This window comes from Propithecus coquereli, unplaced genomic scaffold (genome assembly GCF_000956105.1).
Source record: "Propithecus coquereli isolate 6110/MARCELLA unplaced genomic scaffold, Pcoq_1.0 Scaffold33, whole genome shotgun sequence".
Taxonomy (NCBI): domain Eukaryota; kingdom Metazoa; phylum Chordata; class Mammalia; order Primates; family Indriidae; genus Propithecus; species Propithecus coquereli.
This window is the reverse complement of record NW_012148952.1, coordinates 5,299,308-5,315,914: the sequence shown is the minus strand read 5'-3', so window position 1 is coordinate 5,315,914 and position 16,607 is coordinate 5,299,308. Positions and strand designations below refer to the sequence as shown.

General features: G+C 49.4%; 1 protein-coding gene across 1 annotated transcript in view; it reads right to left on the bottom strand.

The window, feature by feature from the left end:
* Positions 1 to 16,607, bottom strand: part of LCT (lactase) — a 45,305-nt gene that overhangs the window by 10,462 nt on the left and 18,236 nt on the right. Inside the window, exons 5-11 of the mRNA XM_012650517.1 lie at positions 15,757 to 15,835; positions 11,684 to 12,410; positions 8,910 to 9,555; positions 4,897 to 6,447; positions 3,918 to 4,186; positions 1,866 to 2,156; positions 982 to 1,193 (exon numbers count right to left, since the gene is read on the bottom strand). Coding sequence (XP_012505971.1) covers positions 982 to 1,193; positions 1,866 to 2,156; positions 3,918 to 4,186; positions 4,897 to 6,447; positions 8,910 to 9,555; positions 11,684 to 12,410; positions 15,757 to 15,835 — 3,775 coding nt within the window. The remainder of the gene's footprint in view (positions 1 to 981; positions 1,194 to 1,865; positions 2,157 to 3,917; positions 4,187 to 4,896; positions 6,448 to 8,909; positions 9,556 to 11,683; positions 12,411 to 15,756; positions 15,836 to 16,607) is intronic.

The following is a 16,607-nucleotide window of genomic DNA, read 5'->3' as shown; positions in this document are numbered from 1 at the left end:
CTCAGGCTGGTTTCGAACTCCTGAGCTCAAACAATCCGCCCGCCTCGGCCTCCCAGAGTGCTAGGATTACAGGCGTGAGCCACCGCGCCCAGCCAGAATTGTGGTTTTTAGAAGCTGGGAAGGGGAGGAAGAGAGAGTGTGGTGAGAGGTTGGTTAATGGATACAAAGTTACAGCTGGATGAGAAGAGTAAGTTCCAGTGTTCTGTAGCATTGGAGGGTGACTATAGTGAATAATTTAGTGTATATTTGCAAAAAGCTAGAAGAGAGGGTTTTGAATGTTCACACCCCAAAGAAATGATGCATGTGCTAATTACCTTGATTTGATCATTACATATTATATCACAATATCACTCTGTTCTCCACAAATATGTATAATTATTACATGTCAACTAAAAATAAAAGAAAAAAAATCCTTAGGGTCAGATGTGTTTCGGAATTAAACGCTTTCTGTATTTGAGAAAAGTATTATGTCACACAGATCATATATTTCCTATCACCCCGCAGGGCCCAGGACAGCTCTCCGCAGTCAGACACACCTGTGCCCCTGCAGCGGGACTCAGGAATGTTCAGACTAAGTGGGATAAAGACCACAGCAGCCTCGTGTCGGGTCAAGTCAGGTTTCACTTATTATTATGTGAGCTCAGCTCCGCCAGATCAATGATCAGAACCTTGCAGGAAACAGACTATGGCCCTACTGTGCGGCCTGACAATTCTCCTTCCCTGTATCCATCTGCCCACGTCCCTGACCTCAGAGAGCCTCCCGCCCGAGGCAGGTTAGAGTCAAAGAGCAAGGAAATGCTGTTATCTTGAGGTATGGCTGTTTAGCGCCAAGGTGTCGGAAGGGAGACCTCCGCGGCCCCGAGCAGGAGCAGGATTTCTGGGGCACTGCCGTGGGGTGTTCTTGGCAGCCTCCTCCTGCCACCCCTGGATTTCATTTCCCGATGTACTAAGAGTGCCACATGCCAAAGAGACAAGTGAGGCCTGGGACCTTTACCTGGAGCTGATACCCCATAGCCGTAGCCCTGGTTGGCAATGACGTAGGGCTCATTCAGTGTGATCCAAAACTTCACCTTGTCTCCCAGCCTCCGGAAGAGCACATCTGCATACTCCTTAAATCGCTGCACGATGGTCTCATTCTCCCAGCCTCCCACATCCTGGAGTGTCTGGGGCAGGTCCCAGTGGTAAATGGTCACCTGTGGCAAGGGTGGATCAGTAGTTCCATTAGTCGTGCTTTCCATGGGAAGCCCTTGATGTCAGACGTGCCGGCACAAATGTCCGCTGCTAAACCTGAGAGTGAATGATGAGACAAAAAGGCCAGGCGCGGTGGCTCACGCCTGTAATCCTAGCACTCTGGGAGGCCGAGGCAGGAGGACTGCTTGAGCTCAGGAGTTTGAGACCAGCCTGAGCAAGAGCAAGATCCCGTCTCTACTAAAAATAGGAAAAATTAGCCAGGCATGGTGGCATATGCCTGTACTCCCAGCTACTCAGGAGGCTGAGACAGGAGGATCGCTTGAGCCCAGGAGTGTGAGGTTGCAGTGAGCTAAGCTAATGCCACGGCACTCACTCTAGCCAGGGCAAAAGAGTGAGACTCTGTCTCAAAAAAAAAAAAAGAGAGACAAAAAGGCCTGAAAGTTTTTCCTTTGGGGGGAGGGGTAAATTGCTTCCAGGGAGGGGAACTGGATGGCTGAGGGTCACGGTTGGGAAGGAAACTGTTTTATGCTTTTTAAATTGTGCACCCTGTGAATTTATTGATAGTTTCAAAATTAAATTTGAAAATAGCATTTCTTTTAACAATACATGTGCTGCCCCACCCAGCCGACTCCTGCACGTGGCCTTAGCTGGGGCCTGCCCAGGGCCCGCCCTACCTGGGGCTGGATGTTGGCGGCCAGCAGCGCGTCAATGAGCCGCGAGTAGTAGCCGAGGCCCGCCTCACTGACGTAGTTGGTGGTGCCATCCGGGAGGATGCGGGTCCAGGAGATGGAAAAGCGATAGTGGGAGACGCCCAGGTTCTGCAGGGCCACCACGTCCTCATCAATCTTGTGGTAACTGTCGCAGGCCACGTCTCCAATGTCATCGTTCTCAACCCGCAGCGGCGAGTGAGTAAACGTGTCCCAAATGCTGAGTCCTTTGCCATCTGCTCTCCACGCACCTTCGATCTCAAGATGACAAGACATGGTCTGATTAAGTCATTCAGTCAAACGCTCACAAGTTCCTTTCTGTCACTGGGTGAGTGCCAAGTCACCTTTCTCAGCCTCACCTCCTCTGGGAGTCTGGCCACCCGCTCCAGGGCCTGACTTCCGGCAGCCTTTTCTATCCTCGTGACATGACCCACCCCTGCCTCAGAGAAGACAGACGAGGCGGAACTTGGAAAGCAGGGACCCGCCGCTGACTGCCCGGCAAGGCACTCTTGCCTTTTTATACTAAGTACTTCATTTTTCCAGGAAAAAATAAAACCATCCTATTTTCTGCATTAGTGAGCTTCATTTGGCATGAATAAGGTAACGGTAGGATGTTGTTAGGGCACCCGAAAGAGCCCACGTTTAGAGCCGCGTAATAACGTCGTGGTTAACAACGAACGGCGTGCAGGACGGTGGTCTCCTAAGGTTATAATGGAGTTGAAGAATTCCTACCGCCTAGTGACATCATAGCACACGCTACTCACGTGTGTGGTGACGCTGGTGGGAACGCATCCACTGTGGTGCCAGGCAAAGCGACACACAGCACAGACAACTGTGTGCGGTGTGTAATACTCGACAGTGGTGATAAATGACTCTGTTACTGATTTACTTATTTACTACACTGTATTTGTGGTTATTTGAGAGTGTACTCCTTCTACTTATTAGCAAAAAAGTCAACTGTGAAACAGCCTCAGGCAGGTCCTTCAGGGGGTGCTCCAGAGAAGGTGTTATTCAAGGAGATGACAGCTCCGTGGGTGTTACTGCCCCAAGAACTTCCAGTGGGACAAGATGAGGAGGTGGATGATCCTGACCCTGTGTAGGCCTAGCCAATGTGTGTGGTTGTGTCTTAGTTTTTAACAAAAAAAAGTTTAAAAAGCAAAAAAAATTTAAAGATTCAAAACTAGAAAAAAGTTTATAGAATAAGAACACAAAGAAAGAAAACATTTTTGCACAGCTGTACGATGCGTTTGTGTTTTAAGCTAAGTGTTATCACAAAAGTCAAACATCAAAAAGCTTATAAAGTAAAAAATTATAGGTAAGCCAAGGTTAATTTATTATTGAAGAAAGAAATTTTTAAATAAATTTAGTGTAGCCTAAGTGTCCAGTGTTTATAAAGTCCACAGCAGTGCACTGTATCATCCACTCACTGCTCACTCGCGCACCCAGAGCAAGCTCCAGTCCTGGTGAGTGCTATCAAGTGCTCCATTTTTTACCCATTACACAGTATGTTTACTGCACCTTTGCTATGTTCAGATATATTTAGACACACGAACACTTCTTGCGTTACAACTGCCTGCAGTATTCTGCACAGTAATGTGCTGTAGGTTTGCAGCCTGGGAGCCTAGGTGTACAGCAGGCTATGCCGTCTAGGTTTGTGAGTGCGCTATGATGCTCGCCCAAAGACAAAATCGCCTAATGGAAGCATTTCTCAGAATGTCAAGGGACGCGTGACTGTATTTGCATGTCTTTGCCCAAGTGTTTCTGCCTAGGCTCCCCGTGCTGCATCTGGCCCGGCAAACACCCATCTCAGCACGGTTCATCTCACCGTGCTGGTCTGGGCAAATTGGGGGCTGTGCAGAAGCCTGGCTGTCCAGAAGAGGACCTCCCGAAGCATGTGCTACTGTCCACACGCCTGCTAGAACCTCCTGCTCACGTGTCTGTCCTCTTCAGCACCAAACCCAGAGCCTGGTGCATAGTAGGTGTGCAGTCAGTGGTGTCTGACCACCCAGAACGCCTCACCTGATATGCAGCAGAAGCTGCACTCCAGATGAAGCCCTTGGGAAACTGCCCATACACAAACTCGTCCTCCTGGGGCAGCGGCATGCCGTTGTTGGTAATGACCTCCGTGTAGTACCTGGCGGAGGCTCTTGCTGTTCGAGGCCTGTTCACATCATCGAAGTCGACATGGTACAGTCCAAACTTGACCGTGTAGCCATGGAGCCACTCAAAGTTGTCCATCAGAGACCAGGCGGAGTACCCTCGGAGGTCTACGCCATCAAGCCTGTAGGCTGGGAACATTCCAAAGGGAGCAGAGGAGAGCCTTACAGCAGGAGGCAGGACCCCCAGGAAACCCAGCCAAGTGCTGGCCCCTCCACTTGAGACCGTGGTCCTAAACCACCAACTTGTACACAAAGTGATGTGCGCCCTGAGAGACGGACAGATCATCTTGTTGGTCTTACATTTTTGCCAGCACTGATGAACCCACAACAAGTATTAATGACCGATCTTCCCAAAATTAAATTCTTTTGTTGGGGTAAACGGATATATCTCAAATTCAAGAGCCTCAGCCCATTTTAGAAGATAAGCACAGAAGTGTGAATTTACAGAAGAGTTTCTTGTTCTTATCATCTGGAACCCACCAGAATATAAGCGCCAGGAGGGCAGAAATTTACGTTTTGTTCACCGCTGTATCCCCAACACCTACAGTAGAGCTTGTCACACAGCGGTTGCTCAGTAATGAACGAATAGGCCAATGAAAATATTCTTGTGGGAATTCTATGTGTGTACATTCGTGTTTTTTCTCTGGGGAGACGATCATAGCTTCCTTTCCCCCCAAGCTTCTCAGGGGATATGTGACCCCCCAAACAGGTAAAGAATTACGGATTAGGGCGTAAGAAAGAGATTTCTCGATGGTTCATAAACCACCTTGGCAAACCATTTTAGCACATGACCTGTGGAATGGTGGAAGCTTTTTAAGGGGAACTGAACCTTCACGTACCTTTCAAAGCTTCATTGATGTAGGTCTTGTGGTAGAATATCCGGTCGGTATCCTCCAGTTTCGGATTTGTCAGCCCCGCCCCGTTTTCGGTGATGTAGATGGGGATGTCCCCATACTCTTCCTTGATCCAGTTCAGCAGCCTTCGTATCCCCCAGGGCACAGCTCTGCCCAAGGCCGTGGAAGGCCAGGAAGAGTCCTCCTCCTCGGCTATCTCCTGGTCATCTTCATAGGAGGGTGGGTTCAGACTGGGTGTTTTGTGCTGCACGATTCTGGAGTAGTAGGAGTTGAGGCAGAAGACGTCGGCCGTGGCCCTAATGTAGTTCTTCTCTTCCTCAGTGAAGCTCGGCAGGCGGGAGGTGGCTAAATGTTGTAGTTCACTCCTGTTCCCCACTTTCCACTTCATGGCATCAGGGTAGTCTCCGTTTCTAAAAATGGGGTGGGCAAACCAGCCCAGGGAGAACTGCAGCATTCGGTCGGCTGCTTCCACATCTCTCGGGACCCCTGGCGACTTGGGCTCTGCCCAACGTGCGCTGAGGCTCAACGAGACGACCCCCTTCTGCTCCTGCCTGTATTTCTCGTCGTAAGTGTGATAGACTCTGGCATGAGCTTTGATGACCGCGTGGGCAACCCTATAGGGTGCCCAGCCAGGGTCCTTCACACCCGGGGCAAACTCCCCTGAGCCGTAACCCCACCAGGCCTGGTACGCGGGCTCATTGAAGGTCATCCAGAACTTGACTCTGTCACCAAAGGTCTGGAAACAAAAGTCTGCATAGCTGTCAAACAACTCAATCAAGGAAGGGTTCTCCCAGCCGCCGATATCCTGGAGGGCCTGGGGCAGGTCCCAGTGGAACAGTGTCACCATGGGAGCGATGTTGCTGGCCACCAAGCCATCGATCAGCCTGTTGTAGTAATCAACACCGTGATTGTTGATGGAACTGTTTCTCCCAGTTGGGAAAATCCGAGACCAGGAAAGAGAGAAGCGATAGGTCTTGACCTTCAAAGCGCGAAGCATGTTCAGGTCGGCATCCAGTTGGTTATAGCTGTCACAGGCTATGTCTCCGGTGGCATTTTCCTTCACATTGCTCCCTGGGGTGTGGGTAAAGTTATCCCAAATGCTGGGGCCTTTGCCATCCGCGTCCCAAGCTCCCTCGATCTGATAGGCTGATGAGGACACGCCCCACAGAAAGTCGTCCCGGAAAGTGCCGTGATAGAACAAATCTCTTTCAAACTTGGGTTGGTTGGAGAACTTCTCCCAAACGATTTTAGCCTTCGAGGGCACCTCAGATGGAAAAGTGAAGGCTTTGATTTTGGAGGGAAAAATGGCTGTTTTTGGTGGTGGTGGTGTTTTTGCTACCTTGGTGAGGAAACCATTCTTTTCAATGATGCTGGTGAAAAAGTAGGCAGATTTCCTGGGAGTCCTCGGCTTGCTGCTGTCGTTGAAGTTGACATGGTGCAACCCAAACCTCTGGCTGTAACCAGAGGGGCCTTCGAAGCCGTCAATGAGGGAACGAGCAATGTAAGAGCGAACATCCACGGAGTCCTCCTTGATAGCTTGGAAGAAACACAAAAGTTAGAATTATTTACTTATTTATCTTACTGAGATGGGGCCTTGCTATGTTGCCCAGGCTAGTCTCGAACTCCTGGGCAAGCAGTCCCCCCGCCTCAGCCTCCTGAGTAGCTGGGACTGCCGGCATGTGCCACGGCATCACAATTTTATTATCCTTATATTTGATGGGTGGCAATTTCATTCTTGATGTTATTTTTAGGTTAATAGCTGTTGAGTCCTCTTTGGAGAGTGGAGGGTGATTTATGCAAACATCATATGGAAAATAAAATAATTTTTATTGAAAAATTTATAAGTAAAGTCTCTGTTACTAATGTTGCTTTTAAAAAGTTTTCCTTTTGACATGAAAGTTTGGAGGTAACTTAGGTTACCCCCCCAAAGTTAACCCTTTTTCCTCCTTAGAACAGATAAAACGAATATCCACGAGACCCTCACAAAACATCAGACCACTTCTGTGACCATAAATCTCAATCCAAAGGAGCATCCCTGTCTTAAAAATAAATGATAGAGAGAATGTTCCCTGTTCCTTAGCATCAGGATGCCTTCGTTTTATATAGAATCCATAGATCATTTAATCTTTAAAAAATGTGCTTTTGCTTTTCCTTGTTTACATTTAGTAATATTGACATAAAATGATGACACTATCCATATTTACAAAAAAAGAAATAAAGCCTAAAAAATTATTCCTGGGTGTAGTGGGTTGAATGGTGGCCCCTTCAAAAGACATGTCTAAGTCCTGACCCCCGCCACCAGTGAATATTACCTCATTTGGAAAAAGGTCTTTGAAGATGTAATTAAGTTAATGATCTCAAGATGGGATCATCCTGGACTAACCGAGCTGGCCCTACATCCAATGCCAGATGTCTGTGTAAGAGACACAGAGGGAAGGTCATGTGAAGATGGAGACAGAGATTGGAGTGATGCAGCCACAAGCCAAGGAAGGCCTGAGGCATCGGAAGCTGGAGAAGGCAAGGAAGTCTCCTTCCCTAGAGCCTTCAGAGGGACAGTAGCCCTATCTTGATTTTGGACTTTTGGCCTACAAAACTGTGAGAGAATAAATTTCTGTTGTTTTAAGCCACCAAGTCTACGGCAATTTGTTAATGGCACCACAGAAACGAACATGCCTGGCTCACAGCTAACTTTCCAAACAGCCTTGTGAGTCAACCAAGAACCAGTGACAAAGCAACAAGGCAATGGCTGTGTCTCCAACGTGGGGCCAGCAAAGGCTTAGGCCTTGTTTTTGTCAGACAGCAAATGTGTTGGTTGTGTGAGAGGTGGTAAAGCTGCTCGTCTACTCAATAAATGAGCTGGGAAGCACCTATTTCGTCCAAGGCCCATGCTAGGCTCTGGGCACAAAAAGATGAGTAAGATCATCGTAGCTTAGTGGGCAAGGGGCTGGGCCAGAAGCAGGAGGCCTCCGGTTCACTCACTGGCCATTGGGGCATCACCTAATCTCTCGGGGTGTCAGCTGTCGCGGTGTCCCATGAGGATAATATCTGCCCCTATTTACTGCACGAGGCTGCATCAGTGACCACTTGAGATAATGTCTTAAAGAGTTTCCAAGATTGTGAAGATGACAGAATTGTAACTGATGTGAGAAGAGTCCAGGGGAAGCACGGAGAGGCTGTCTGATCTCACCAACAGTGGGATGTGAGTCTCCATTCCTCACGGCAGCACCCCGGGCAGGCAGGTGGCATTAATCAACTGTTTCTCCCTAAATTTAGTCAAGGCCTTGAAACCTTCTCCACAGAGCCCTCAGGACAGGTGCCCGGCCCCTAGCAAGTGATTGGGACTGACCTGTAGATGGACCCAGTGCCATCCCTTTTCGCTTGAAATAAAAAGACTATGACACAGCATGTTAAGATTGAGACTGTAGAAATGGATCAATTGGATCAGAAAGAATGATGTGGAAGGTAGATTTTACAGCCAGTTACAGGACATGAAGACCACTGTGGTCAGAGCAATGAGGGAAGATGTAATGGGCTGGAGTCCTATCCTATGTGTCCTCATGCCATCCTGTGATGTGTTTATCACCCTATACTGCAATTCTGTCTGTATCCCCCTGTAGACTGTGAGTCCCTGTGGAAAGGACGCTGTTTGTTTAATATTGTACTCCCACTGTCCTGCACGATGTCTGGCACATACCAGGCAGTCAACAAATATATGTTAAATAAGTGCATGGAAAGATGATGAGGCTTGATGATTGGCTAGGCCTCAGGTGGGCCGAGGGTAGGAGGGAGGCATTCTAGGGAATAAGAACACAGGAGCAAAGACATGAGCCTGGGAAAGAGAGTTAGGAGGCTGATGTGAAGGACTTCCCACATTATTGCCAATACTGGTTTTTGGCTTCATTTTCCCAAGAGACTGTCTTTGTTCCATTAAACAAAACTCTGAAGCCATGGAGAAGTACCACCCACCTTCCCATCACCAGCATATCCACTGTTCTTACCCTTGAGCACCTCATTGATGTACTGGTTGAAGTAGCTGATCCGCAACGAATCCTCAAGGAGGTTTTCACCTTCCCCTATGGGCATGCCATTCCCAGCCAGGTATATTGGCACTTTTCCTTTTGTGTACTCCAAGGATACAAACTGCAACAGCCTCCTTATACCCCAGGGCACCACACGAATCCAAGAGGATGAGGTCTGGGGCCATGCAGGGTCCACGTGTTGGGAGAAGCCTCCGATGGCATCATAGCCAGGGGTGCAGGTGTCTTGCTCAGCCTTGCTGATGAGGCGGGAGGTGTAATGAGACAGACCTAGAAAATCAGCTGAGCCTTTTAGGAGCTGCTTCTCTGCCTCAGTGAACTCCGGGAGCTGGGCCACAGGACTGGGGCACTGTTTGTTCATCTGCTGGATCCGGGCCCTCAGGACGGCGGGGTAGTCTCCATCCACAAAGATGGGGTGCGCAAACCAGCCCAGCATGAAGTGCAGGAAGCGCTCAGAGGCTCTCAGGTCCTCAGGCTTCTCTGGAGACAGGGGTTCTGCCCAGTCTGAGTTCAGCACAATGCCCACGCGCCCCTGCTGCTGCGGGCGATGGTGGCTATTGTAGTGGTGCCAAGTCCTGGCATGAGCCTTGAGGACAAAGTGAGCCACCTTGTGAGGAGGAAAGAAGGAAACACAGTGCTTAGGAACAACGACAATGACAACAACAGGACTACCGAGCCAGGGACAAGTCAACAGCCAGAACGTTAAGAAGTTAACACCATCGTCAACAAGTCAACAACATCAACAAGACCAATGCTAAGAATGTCAACACGTCAACAACAATGTCAAGAAGTTAACACTGATATCGACAAGTCAGCATCAGCAATGTTGATGTCCACATCAATATGTCAATATCATCAAGTCAACAATAACTGTCAAGAACCTCAGTCAACACCAATGTCAACAAAAATGCTGACAACAATGTCAATAAGTCAACACCAATATCATCAACAAAGTCAACAATCAACAATAATTCTACATCATCAACAAAATAACAACAGCATTCAGCCGGTGTGAGGGCTCATTGGGGCCTCACTGAGTTTAGAGGAGGTCATAAGGGTGGCGACCTCATGAAGACATGTCAGAGCTCTCTCTTCCCACCATATGAGGACATAGCAGGAAGGTGGCTGTCTGCAAGCCAGGAAGAGGGCCCTCACCAGAACCCAACTATGCTGGCACCTTGATCTTGGACTTCCCTGCCTCCAGAACTATGAGAAAAAAATATCTGTTGTTTAAGCCACCAGTCTATGGCATTTTGTTATAGCAGTCAGAGCTCACTAAGACAATGATATCATAACGTTTTAACTAATAAATAAAGGCAAGAATTGAAGGGAAAAGTGAAGGGGACTTTCTCATCAAATTCTCTAAAAATATCTCAGGGGCCACAGTTCAAAGGATAAGAAAAGCCTAAGAAGAAAAGGTTTGGATAAGTTTTACAACAAGGAGACAAAGAGGAAGTTTGAAACCTTCCATTTCCAGAAGGGTTGTGTCTCCGTATGTGCCGTCACTTTCCATACAAGAGCAGAATGGAAGCTTTGACTTATGCGCTGTAACTTGGGCATTTCACTGAGTCATTTATTCACGGTGTTCCAGCTCACCCTAATTGTGGACTTCTTGAATTATTCTCTAATTTTATTCTCTGTGTTAGTATCATCCCTCCCAAAGTTTATAACATGTCAAGGGCATGGCTGTGTATCTCTCCTAAGACCTAGCACAGGGCTCAGGAAATACTCCTATTTAAGGACAGAACCCAAAGAGGGACAGGGGACAGCTAACCTGACACGTCTGTCCTGAAGGACGTTGCCAGGGAAAGCTGGTGGGTCTTCTGGGAGACTCTGAAGAAAAGGGAGCTGATGGCAAGGACCCCTGTGAAGCCAGGTTAAACTTTGTCCCCAGCATATGCATCCCCTGCTTGCAGAAATGGTGCCCTGACTGCTCTGTGGAAAGCGGCCCCTCCCTCCTCCTCAGCCCTCAGCCAGCGTGTTGAGGGTGCAGCCTGGGACATTGCCCCACGCCAGTCAGTCACCACGGCCCCTAGCCGGGACCCAGCGACGGTGCAGGGATGGGCATGCGGCCCACTCAGAGGCCCAGACACAGGGACGCTTCTGCTGGGAATGCCAGAACAGAGGCGAGCTTTCTTTCCTGCTGGTCTTGAAAGAACAGAAGCAGGGCTGTTGCCATCAGCCGCCAAGTAGCCCAAGAATGAAACTGACGAGGGGAGCCAGGGAGGGAGAACAACTGGGCTCTGGTGACATCCTTTGTGCCCTGATCAATCTCCACCCTGATCGAGCTAAAACCAAGAATTTTCAGCTTCCTGAACACATATATTTTCTCCTTGCTTAAGTCAGCTGGGGTTGGGTTTTCTGTCACTTGCCACTAAGAGTCCCAGGTCATGTGGGGAACTTGCTTTGGAGTCAGGAAGGCTTGGGCTCAAGTCCTGACCTCCACCTGGCAACCCACTAGTGCTGTCGTCATGATCAGGTTGTTCATCCTCTCCGAGCCCCACTTCCCTCGCCCATCAGTGCCATCTGAGGGTGGAATAACTATTCTTAAAGTGTCGGCACAGCACCTAGACAAAATGAGGTAATTAACAGTTTATGGTTCCTTCCCTCCCTCTGATTTCCTTTAAAGAACAAAAAGCAAAGACTTGCTGATGGCAGAAGACAGATAAAATGACTTTCTTCCAGCCAATGTCCTTCCCTCTCCAATTAGTAGGGGCTGGAGGGATGGGAAATACCTTAAAAGAGGCCACTCCAGGGTCAGAGATGCCCGGAGCGTGCCGGCCGGTGCCGTAGCCTGCGTAGCTCATCACCCACGGCTCGTGGAAGGTCACCCACAGCTTCACGCGGTCCCCGAAGGTGGAGAAGCAGAAGGCTGCGTAGTCCAGGAAGGCAGCCACCACGCTCTCATCCTGCCAGCCGCCGCGATCCTGCAGGGCCTGCGGCAGGTCCCAGTGGAATAGCGTGGCCATGGGCTGGATGTGCGAGTCCAGCAGGCTGTCGATCAGCTTGTTGTAGTAGGCGACGCCTGCGGGGCTGGGGCTGTTCCCGTGCCCCGTGGGGAAGATCCGGGACCAGGAGATGGAGAACTTGTACACCTGAGCCCGGAGGCCGCGAAGCAGGGCAACGTCAGAGGCCACCTTGTGGTAGCTGTCACTGGCCACCTCTGGTGTCGCTTGGCCCTTGGCGGCGTTCAGGAGCCCAAATCGGTCCCAGACGCTTGGCCCTCTCCCGCCCTCCGCCCAGCCGCCTTCCACGCTGAAGGCTCCCGTGGAGACGCCCCAGAGGAAGGCTTCAGGGAAGACATCCTGCAGGAAGGCGTCCCTTTCCGCCCTGGACTGGTTGGCAAACCTTCCCCAGACTCTCTGATAAGCAGAGCCCGGGGACGAGGAGCCGACTGCCACCTCCTGGTCCTGTTGCTGGTCGGTCCGAAGGGTCAGGCTGTCAGTCAGAGAACACGACACGCTGTGGGATTGAAATGACATAATGATGAACGGCTGTGAGTTACAAACGCCCCTGCTGATGAACAGAGGCAATGTGATTAATCAGTAAAGATTCCAGAAACATGGAGTCGAAAGCCATATCCACAGAGCCACAGCAGGAAGTGGCTAGTAGATAAGAAAATTATTATAATTTATTTTAAATTTTTTTATTTTGTATGTGTGTTGGGGGGTCTTCTGGTGAGGACCAGAAAACCTGCTAGACAAACTCTAAAAGAGCTGTAACACTAGAAAAATCATTATTACTACCCTTCTTGGGTGAGTCATTCTTGCTCTTCCATGAGCGAAGACAGTAGCAGGGCCCCTGTTCTCTGTATTAGGTTGCCCTTGAATACTGTCCGGTGCCATGCTTTATTCTTCTTCTAATTGTTTATGAAACACAGCTCATAATAATGATGACTTCGATTTATTGAGCCTCAATTCTGTGCTAGCCACTGTGACAAGAATCTTTGTATATTACCTCATTTAATTTCCACAACACATTTATGAGATAGGTACTACAATTATTTATCCTTATCCTATAGAGGAGGAAACTGGGACTTGTGGAAATGAGTAACTTCTGGACTTCAGGGGCCAGCAGCTCTTTACCAGGTAATACAGAAGTATTTAAATATTTGAACTACCGGTATAGCTCTACTAATGTGGAACAACTTAATATCAGCCCTGGCTACAGCCTCCTTTCTTTTTCCTACTGCCTAGAATACAGACATAATGGCAGGAGCTCAGGCATCCATCCTGGACCATGAGGCAGAAGCCTTGTTAAGAGTGACAAGCTAGAAGCCTGGATCCCTGATGATTATGAGTAACTTCTCCTTGACCACGTAGCTTGCAAGTGGTGGAGCAGAGTCTGTGCTTTTAACCACTATACCATTACATGTATGTAGATGTTTCTGTTTATGTGCATGTATGTGTAGCTATATAATATATCTGAAATAAAACATCACATAAAAGTGCTATCCTTATATGCAATGTAGTCTGATATTTTCTATTTTATTGTAGTCTGTGTCTTTTTCTCTCATTTTTTCTTTCCTTTTTAAAAAAATTTTGGCTGTCAGTCTCTAAACTGATTTCACAGTCAATATACTGTGTCCACAGCCCCACAGCGTGCTGCAAATGGCACCCAGCAGAGGGCAGCATTGCGGACAGGCTGGCAGAGTGGGTCTGCGGGTCTGCAGAAGGGCAGGGCCTGGGGAGAAGGAGGCGGAGTACAAGAACCACCCCCACCCCCACTCCCACCCATCCCAGCCACCGCCGTCAGCGGGCTTCATGTGGAGAGGGGATGATGCTTTTACCTGGTGGAAGTGACAGGGACACTGCAGAGGGGTTTCCTTCCCACGGGGTAAAGCCTGGGCCTGAGTTGCCCCACGGTGGGGTGGGGCGGGGCAGAATCTTCCAAACCTGGGCACCTCCTGTTTTGCTCAGCTTCGGCCCCCTCACATTTGCCAGAGCAGTAGTGAGGGAAATGATTACTACAGTTGTAGAGTATCCCAAACGTGCGCACGACTCTAGAGCACAACCAGGGACGCGGCGCCGCCACTCTGTTCTCAGCCCCAGCTGTGCGTGCGCACGTGCACGTAAACACCGTAACCTCGCCCTGACCCAGCCCTTCTCACCCCACTCTGTGCTCCTGGCTTGGATGAAAAGAGGTCTCAGGAAACAAACCACACCAGGGTGAAACAGAACTTGCCATAGAGGCCTTGGGGCTGGGAGTGCTGGGTTTGCCTAACTTAGAGATTTAGCACCCACGAGGCCTCAGGCCACATGTGCTCCCAAGTGCCCCTCCTTCAGCGGACAGGCCTCACAACACCCCAGACAATGCTCTTTGTCCCTCCCCTGGGGTGCAGTGCTGTGTGTCTCCTGCTACGCTGATATGGGAGTCACACAGGGGCCTCTCTGCCTTCCCTGCGAGGTCTAAAATTCTCCAGGGAGAAAACCACGTCAGTCCTCTCTGAAACCTCCGTCCACCCGCCCCTGCACCCCGCAGGCTCTCGGTCCACGTCCGCCTGAGCAAGGGCCCTGTCAGTTTCATATAAGCAGTTGTCGGACCTCTCTTCCAGGTGAAATACTACAAAGTCAGGCGTTGGAGAACCTTGCAGCCGGTGTTGTCAGCGTTTTGTAATCATTGCCTGCGGTTTTGTAATCACTGGCCTCTCAGGGAACCCATTTTATTACAGCCTCTTGAGTTTTCTTTCCCAAAGACACAGGCTGGCACTCCTTGGCTGACTCCAGGGGTGGTTGGGGGCAATTCTGACCTGCGTCTGTTCACTGCTGGCTTTGCACAGCCGGACAAAGCCTGCGGCCCAGCCGCTGCGTGGAGTCTGTTGATCCAAACTGCTGATTGGAAGTGAGTTGAGAGGAGGGACAAATAGAAGGAGGTTGGGGCTCAGGACAGCCGAGTGCTGGGACAGGAAAAGTACAAAGAGCTGGTGGCACTGAAGTTTATGAAATGTCAGAGAAAGGGACAAGGAGAGCTCTCGCTGAAGGTCCGGAAGCCAAATGATCGTCTCTGCCTCTGTCCCATGTTAAGGCACGGTGTGTGACGGTCATGCGTGCAGCCACCCCACGGATGCTGGGGTGCTGGGGAGCTCCCGGTGCTGGTTTCCATGCCACTCTTTTCTCACTCACTCGGGAAGCATTCTGGGATAGGGGTGCATGGGAGCAATGTAATGACGGGCATAACCTCAAGTCTGCCCTGATTTTGTTCGAGTGTATCATTCGCAAACTTTGGTACTTGTCATTCAGCAAGAAATTGTTTGCAACCTCACCAGATTAAAACCCCTGTCCTGAGAACACCGTTGAGTTAGGCTTCTGCCCCGCAGCTGGCTTTCCTACCCACACTGCCTCCTCCTGGGGAAGACGTTTCACATTTCACACGGAGGAAACGGGGGCAGAGAACGCCCCTCCCCTACTCAGATGCCCCTGACGTGTCCCCTCAGTTGTCCACGTAACTTCGGTGGGATGGTCAGCCTGACCTTTGACCTGGCTGCTCTTCCACAAGCTCACGCCTACTCCAACAAGACCTTAAGCTGGAAGGCAGGCGCTCAGATCCCAGCTCTGCTAGTCACGTGCAGTTGGGTGAATGGACAGGTGAGACGCGGACCCGTGTGGAGCGCGGAGTAAGGCTCCATGAGAGACGGGTCCTCCCGCGTTCCCTCTGAGCCTTTTTCTCTCCTCTATTGATTGAATGGCCGTAATAAACTCGCTGGCCCAAGAGGCAATGACAACAGTCCCATAAGGTCACGTATGTGAAAGAAAACGGAGTCTTTTACAAATATCAGTTATGGATAGTTCAACAGGCAATCTGACATTACCTTTCCTTGGAACTTGATGAACATCTCAGGAATTCCTCAGTATCAAACCCAATGGTGAGCACTTGGTCTTTATTTATGGCTGTAAGAAAGAAGTTGAATTTACTCTATGTGAAGCCCAACCAAGAACACGCATGTATAAGTGAGTTTTCCTCACTTAGACAACACACCCAAACTCCAAGCAGCGGTTCCAAGCCCCTCTGGAAAATACCATGGGCTAAGGACTTAAGGAGGTCAGAAGTGATTTCCACTTGATTACGACTAAAAGCATGGTTTTCAAACTTCAGTGTGAATCAAAATCACCCACAGGGCTTGTTAAAACGCAAGTTACTGGGCCCATTCCCAGAGTGTCTGGTCCAGCAGAGAATATGCATGTCTAACAAGTTCTCAGGTGAGGCTGATTTGATGCTGCTGATCTGGGGACTGCAACTTTAAGAACAATCGATTTAGAAAAACTCAAACTTCAGAAAGGGGTGGAATTGTTTTCAAATTATGGTAAACTATATATAAACATAAAAGTTGCCATTTTCACCATTTAGAAAGGAGTGAGATTTAAGAGCAGAAATCGTTATGCCATCAAAGGTGAGTTAGGGGCCAGGTGTGGTGGCTCACACTTGTAATCCTAGCACTTTAGCAGGCCAAGGCAGGAGCATCGCTTGAGGCCAGAAGTTCAAGACCAGCCTGGGCAACATAGTGAGATCCTGTCTCCAAAAAAAAAAAAAAAGTTAGGGTAAGGTTATTAAAGGCATCTACAGAATGGACGAGCTTCAGGGGGCCTGTGGAGTCAGCCCAGTGCTGGGAAGGGTTACAGGTGTGCTATGGTTTGGATGCGGTTTGTCTCCACCAAAAATCAT